This window comes from Aplysia californica, unplaced genomic scaffold (genome assembly GCF_000002075.1).
Source record: "Aplysia californica isolate F4 #8 unplaced genomic scaffold, AplCal3.0 scaffold00534, whole genome shotgun sequence".
Lineage (NCBI taxonomy): Eukaryota > Metazoa > Mollusca > Gastropoda > Aplysiida > Aplysiidae > Aplysia > Aplysia californica.
Window position 1 is genome coordinate 70794 of NW_004797804.1, and position 7419 is coordinate 78212.

Below are 7419 nucleotides of genomic sequence, written 5' to 3' on the forward strand. Positions count from 1 at the left end.
GGGGGGGGTGCGTGTCCTGGTTCCCTTTTATGAGGCAAGTATGCAAGACAAAACTTTTGCAGGAATAAGTTCACGTTTGGGCCACTCAATAGAAGGAAAACTGAAAGACAGCATATAGATCTATGTACTCGAGTCGGTGTTGGATAGGATGGGGGAGCACAGGTTGCAGTGATGCTGAAATTCTCGTAGTCTTGAAAATAGCGTACACATAATTCTAATCATCCATGCAAAAAGCCCCGTGTTTTCATACAGTAACAGCCTTTGACTTCGATCGGATATACCACCCCCCCCCCCCAAAACAAAATTTTTAAAAAAAAAGATTGTGCCAGTGTTGTTCATTTATTTTATTTTTGTCTTATTCCTTAACCTTCAATTAGAACATGTTTCTCGGCACGCACTTTAAACCCAAGTGCAAACCCCCCCCCTCCCCGGTCGTCAACACTGGTGAAGTCCCGAAAAACAACTCGACCAATGCGACCGGAGTGAACGAACTATGTTGACCTCAACAGCCGACAGTCCCTGACACACGCGTTATTCACAAGTACGAGGTCATGTCAAATGATGCAAACGAGTGTTTGAAAGTTTCACTGACAGAGACAGGCCTTGATGATGGGCCTGACTAACCAGCACTCGGAGGAAGCTTGCTTTTAAAGGAAAGGCAGGACAACGGTTAAATTATTCTTAGGCCTATGTCATAATTGTTACAATAATCAGGCCACCATCGGAGAATTCTGGGTAACAAAAGCGAAAGTAGATCTTGAGCATATCCAAGTCGGAATTCAAAATCGACGATAACGTGCGTGAATGATCTACTAGATCCGGCATTGACGTTTTAGAAAACAGCGTTCCAAATTCCTGCCGATAAAAAGTCCAAGCGGTGCTTCCAAGCAAAAGAGATTGCAAAACTTTTCATATTTTTTTCTAAGAATCGGGCGCAACAGACACAACAACAAAAAATCAGGATGCTGTTGATCGAAATCGGGAAAATCGGGATGCTTGAGATTTGGGGCGAAAAATCGGGATATCCCAATTAAATTGGGATGAGTGGCAGGTCCGATATTACCATTCTCATCATCTAATTAACAAAAAATGAAATTACAAAATATTTTATATTTCAACAAGTCTGTAAAAGTATCAACAATATACCCTTTGCGATTTTACAAGATCTGAAGAATGACGGCAGGCTCGAGATAAATAGATTAACTTAGATTTCATCATAACATCCTTTACAAGTTCAATGTGGCCATCATTTAGTTAACAAAAAAAAATGGTATTATAAAACATTTGAGATGTTTCAACAAGTCTGTAAAAGTTTCGACACTTTACCCTCTGCAATTTCACAAGATCTGAAGATAAATAGATTAACACTTTACCCTTTGCGACTGTACGAGATCAGAGATATTCAGGTCCTGCTCCTCCTTTGGTTCCCATAAACTGGCATTAGAAAGTATCTCTATCTGCTGGTTGTCCCCTTCAGCATGCTCCAAGCGACGTGACTGACCTGTCAGGGCCATGCTGGTCACCACTGTCTGTGAGTGAGAGTAGAGATGTACAGTGTGAGTGGAAGCATGGTGAAGAGGAAGACGAGGTGGAGGACACATTAAATGTGTCGAGCTTAGGAGTAAATAGAAATATTACCGTTATTATTTGAGAAAACTACAGCAGATTGTTCAACCAAAGCCTTTCACCAAGAAGTACCTGTTACCACGAAACGATTTCAAACTTGTGGCGCCACCCCCCACCCCCCATATCTTTATTTTATGCATTGCAACATTCCGTGAAGTTCATGTTACCAGAGTTCTACTGTATCGCCCGTGGGTTAATGACTGTATTGAAAATATGGTACAAGATGCCATCATTAACCCTGTCAGACCTGGGAATACTCAAAACATCAACTATGCCGGATTACCGCTTGACCCGTAATTGGGAGGCCGCGTAATAAAATCACGTCATATTTTAAAATAGCCAGCCAATCAGCTCTAAACTCCGCATTTTGTGCGAGAATTGATCATTGCAAATGGTAGACTTCATGAGGTTGGACTGCAGTGTAGTTTGTCTTCTAAATTTTGGATTTTTATCGTCATGAAGAGATGTGCTGATGAACCAAGCACTTCGATAGGAAAGAGGGCTAGGTCTCAACTGTTTACCACACAAGAAGTGCTTGAAGACCTATCCGATTATGAAGGAGATCTTGATCATGACTTCGAGAGCAGTGATAGTGGTAGATATCTAGTGATGAAAGCATGGACTTGGACGATAGTGGTGATGATGAACCACATGCATTTCTGCACACTTTTGATCAGGAGGCCAGGTATAGGGGGAAGTTAGGTTCAAGGGGTTAGGTCTGACAGGATTAAGAGAAATAGAAGTGGACTAATATAGTAAGAAAAAGTAATTTGGCTGCCATATATACAAATATACAGAACCCATCAAACCCAAAAACCCTTAACAGATGCCACATAAACTGATTTCCTCACCTTCTTGCAGACTGCTGCCCACACCCATTCATCCATGGTTCCCCTGGCAACGAGGTAATGCACGGGCAAGCAGCTGGTCTGACCGATGCGATGAGCCCGGTCCTCACACTGTAGCATCACACCGGGGGTCCAGTACAGCTCGGCAAACACTACCAGCTTGGCCGCAGTGAACGTCAGACCCTGAGGACATATGGTGATGCCAACATTGCTAGTGCCTGTTGCCCAGCACACAAAATTCAAGTGGCACTCAGTTGTTTAATCTTTACAAAAATCCTTGCAAAACCATGTTAATTATCCATAATGAAACATAATATTTATTTCATGTAGCATTCATTTCTCCCCAGCTTGGTATTTATTTTATCAAAATAGGTTGTATGAGGAGTGGAATTAAAGGGAAACTTGCGATGTTGAAGAGTTGGATGACAAAATTGAGAGCGTACAAATGAAGAATACTATAGCCTTCGATGTATACTAAGAATCAGTAAGTAAAATTTCTCCTCAACTCCTTATCTCCGGCAAGCCACTCCCAGCGGCTCGGGCACATTCCTTTACGGCGACTTCGACATCAAATTACTTTTCGGCAGTTGTTGAAAACAGGTCTCTTATACTGGAAGTTCATTCATTAGATGAAAAACTATCAAAATAGGTTTGCTAGTTTCGATTTAATGAACCATTTATTGACGTTTTTGTGTCATTTTTAGATTTAGCACCAAAAAAGTGCCCTGGCGTAGTGGGTTTACCCCCCTCGGAGATAAAGAGTTAACCATTATTCCCCCCTGATCCCCAAAACAACACAAAACAAACAGTACTAACCACTCCTGCTGCGAGGATACTGAGAATAGCCACTCGTGTCTCAGGGTCTGTCTGGAACTGACTGACACAGGCCTGGGGTTGAGTGAAAAATACACCGCGGTACAATGTATATATCAAAAAGATGTCTTGTAGTAGGAACCTTTCAAACTCATCCAAAATGAAAAAAAAAATAAAAGACAACCTACCACTTTAATTAATATTAAAACTAACTTTAAGACAAAATTATGAAATCTGGATCAAAAAATTTCCACACAACATGGTGATTAATAAAACACATAAAAGTACATTTTCCCATTTTCAGCACAAACTTTTAGCCTAGTTCTACCTTCAATGGATACTGGTTAGTGGTAAAACCAACAATGAGGCAGCTATCAGGGAAGCTCATCTTATAGACAGGTGAGGTGTTATTTCGGTACCATTCCAATTCCTCAAACCAGAGGTCTCAAACTCGAAGGCTGCCGACCAGTTGAAGCCTGCAGGATGATACTTTGCTGCCCAACTTAACATCAAAGTTTACTGTTAGAGCAGCCAAAGTTTGGTCAATTTTTGAGAGAATTATCCCACAGCTTCCCTGAGCTTTTTTTTTAGATGTTCAAGTGGACCACCAGTCCTTTTAGTAGTGCATATCCCAGGGAAAAGCTCTTCTCCACCTTAACTTAAACAAGACAGTCCAGATCCAAATTTAATGACGGGCATCTTCTAGCCATACTGAAGGTCTCACTTGGTTCGTCCCTCAAGACAGAGCTCTACTCACCTGTCTGTCAGCCGCTCTGGTATGGCCGTCGATACGGACAAACTTAATGTTCTTGTCCCAGAGAGTCTGCGCTATTCCGTCCATCATGTTGTGGTGGTAGGCAAACACAAGAAACTTGAGCTTTGAATTCTCGCACAGCATCTCAAGATACTCTCGCACTGGGCCAATCTGCCAATGGAACATACGAAAGATCTATTTGTGTGTTTGAGTACAGAGAAGCACATTGACACACTAAGTCATTGTGTGCAGGGAAAGAGCAAGATTAGGACAGACAGAGACAAAAGATAAATGGTCAAGAAGTAGTACCTACACCAATGAAGCCCTCCAACTACCTGTTCCTAAGGACAGTGTAAAGAATAAACTTGTAAAATCTGAGACTCCAAAACATTTCTTTTTCTCACATATCTTTCTTTTCTTAAATTATTGAAATCAAACTCACTAAAAAGTTAAGTTTATGAAGACAACATCAAGTCTAGTCTAGCAAATCTTAAGCTATTTTTCCATTGATATTATTACAAAGAATTTATACAAAGAGTCAATTTTGATAAGTTTCTCAACCAAAATTCACATGTTCAAACTAGCAGATAGCAAGCAATTTTTTCTCACAAAAAAAAATAAATTTGCAACAATTATCGATAAATTTCAGCTCCCTCTAGTACTTGGCTATTTCTTCATTACCCGCAAACACTCCGCCCCCCCTCCCCACACACACAGACACAAATTTAGTTCTTCAAAAATGTTTACTGGAGTCTGACAGTGCAGGAAGGACTAACCATATGGTACTAAAAATGCATCCCACCACAGAGCATAACAAACCTTCGCTTGACCACTCATGCGGTACAACCGTGACACTTCGCTGAACACACTGACCGATGCCTCGTCTGACTTCTGACCTTCATCATCCCTCCTGGATCCTTCTTCATCTAACTGTGTAGGGAATTCAGAAGAGGCTGCTTGGCCATGGAGAATTTTCCGGACCGTTTTGTCTCCCCGACACAGCTGGCTTTTGAGATTAGCAAAAGTGCTGAGGATCTCCTGCACACACAGAATTATATCTAAATGTTTCTGCAATCATGGACACTTTAATACATAACAACATAAGTCTATATTTATGGACGGAAAAAAAAATTATTAGTGTTTTACGCTCCCCTTGACACATTTTAGATAATTCAAGAGGCGACCTATTTTCAGCTCTGCCTGTCAAGGCCAGCCTGGGCTGAGAGGGATCCAACATCCCGGCACACAGATGGAGATACTCAATAAAAACCTCCCAACAAGGGAATCACATTCCCATCTTAAGCGGACAATGGCAAAGAGTCTAATCACTACACCTAGGATGCTGGTGTATTCATGGGCTGTATGTGTCTGCATTTCCTGAAACTTCAATATGTATATGCATTTCCTGAAACTGCAATATGCGTCTTAATTTATGGTCAGTTCAGCATGTGTGTGCATTTATAGACAGCTCAGTGTGTCCGCCGTTTAAGGACACTTTCTCACAGGACAGCTTTTTAATATAAAAAAAGACCTAAAATCTAAGGCTCTCTTATTTTTTTTTCTTCACACGATAATATTGACCAAACTTATCTCCTTACAAGAAAATATTTAGTAGTAATCCCATGTGTATAAACTGTTGAAGCAGAAAAAGGCTCAATAATTTGAGAAAATCCAACAAAACTTGTGAGATAGCTTCAACTGAAAAAAAAAAAAATGATTTTCACGTTTCGGGCAAAGACCCATATCAGCTTTCCTAAAATCTTATTCAAATTTTTTTAGACAACATCTAGATAGCTCTGAATTAACTTTTATTAATTTTTTAACTACACAGGACAATTATTTTGACTCACCGTTTTCATAGTCGACTGTTTGAGCTCAAACAAAATCCTCTGCCTCTGTTTGGGTGGCAGCTCAGTGAGAACTTCACTCTTCTCTCTACGGATCATCAACAAAGCCTCCAACCTTTTCTGAAGTTCCTCCAAATTGCTGGCACCACTGGAGAGAGGGGAAGTAATTCTTGAATGTAAGAGTCATCTGCTGTCACGCAAAAATAGTTGGGTTAAAGGATTTATCATGCAAGATGTTCTACATTTTTGGGTTGTTTTTTTTAAAAAACAGATGGCCCCTTGGTATAAAATGGCATGTTCATATTTCTGTAACTGTTGTGTTGTCGTCCTATGTAGCCTATTCTTGGAGCCTGTAAGAGATTCTCTTTTGGTTTCGAGGCTGCACAACACTACACTGGATACAAAAACGGCAGTAATTTCAAAGCAAGAAAAGTCTCATTAGTAAAACAGGAAACACCAACAGTCAAACACTTATCTGTAACGGGGTTTGATTTCATGTCAGCCACAATTCACAAGCCATTAACTAACTCAGGGTATAAAAGAGAAAAAATAATGCATAGCTGAACACACCACTTATATTTATTAGGAATAAATCTTATGACCTACACTATGCTAACATTTGCCCCCCCCCCCCCTTCCAAACCACTACCTCATCGCTATTTCCTTGAAAATGACAGTAACAAGTGCCAAAAGTTTAAGCTCTTATAATCATTCCTTGACTATATAAGCAGCATAGGTTTGATGATGTTAAAGAATCTGGATTTTAAAAAAGGAATCCTAACACACTAGCTGATTCCGTGAGACAACTGAACTTCCAGCAGGGATTCTCAAAGGTAAACATTCAAATGAGAGGCGAAAGGATAGTCCAACAAAGACACAACAAACACACATATTCTGTAATTTATTTAAAGTCTAAGCATATCCCAATCCATTAAAACAAATAAGACAAAATTCACAAAGTGGGCTGCAGTGACCCTACCTATCTGGGTCCACGCTGCAACGTGTGGGTTGTATCCAAGCAAAAAGACATGCCCCATGTGAGGATACCCCGGAGCTATATTCTTCACGAGAGTGTGCAAGACCCTCCCGTCAAGAGTGACCCAGAGCCTGAAGGGGTTTCAGCTCCCAACCGATTGAGTGGCATGGGCCGTGCCACCCTCCCATTTAAGAGGAAAACCTCGGCCAAAGAGGTGTGTTGGAGAGGGACAGTCCGCAGACGGATCTCATCTCAACCGCCAGGTACCCGGTTTCCTTCCACACGGGTCGCACCTCATGGTCAATGAGGCGCCCACTCTGTGGGATTGGTGACTTCTAGTTTTGCTCCGCATGAGGTCGGCGGTGGAAGAAGAGACAGAAGAAGTAAGAAAGAAGGAAGGAGAAGAAGAAGATACACCATAGTAAGTGTCGCATCCGGATCCCAGAGGGTTGGGCTCCGTGTGCAACACTTCATCATTGGAGGGGTTACACATCCTTTAGACGGGGTGGTGGGTCTATTTATACACCCCCGACCAACGGGGGGGGGGGGGGGGGG

The 7419-nt window shown here is 41.4% G+C and overlaps 1 protein-coding gene across 1 annotated transcript in view; it reads right to left on the reverse strand.

The window, feature by feature from the left end:
• LOC101850276 (DNA annealing helicase and endonuclease ZRANB3) overlaps positions 1 to 7419 on the reverse strand; it is a 34750-nt gene that overhangs the window by 19449 nt on the left and 7882 nt on the right. The window contains exons 6-11 of the mRNA XM_005106449.3: positions 5892 to 6036; positions 4861 to 5079; positions 4045 to 4212; positions 3291 to 3362; positions 2478 to 2657; positions 1374 to 1529 (exon numbers count right to left, since the gene is read on the reverse strand). Coding sequence (XP_005106506.1) covers positions 1374 to 1529; positions 2478 to 2657; positions 3291 to 3362; positions 4045 to 4212; positions 4861 to 5079; positions 5892 to 6036 — 940 coding nt within the window. The remainder of the gene's footprint in view (positions 1 to 1373; positions 1530 to 2477; positions 2658 to 3290; positions 3363 to 4044; positions 4213 to 4860; positions 5080 to 5891; positions 6037 to 7419) is intronic.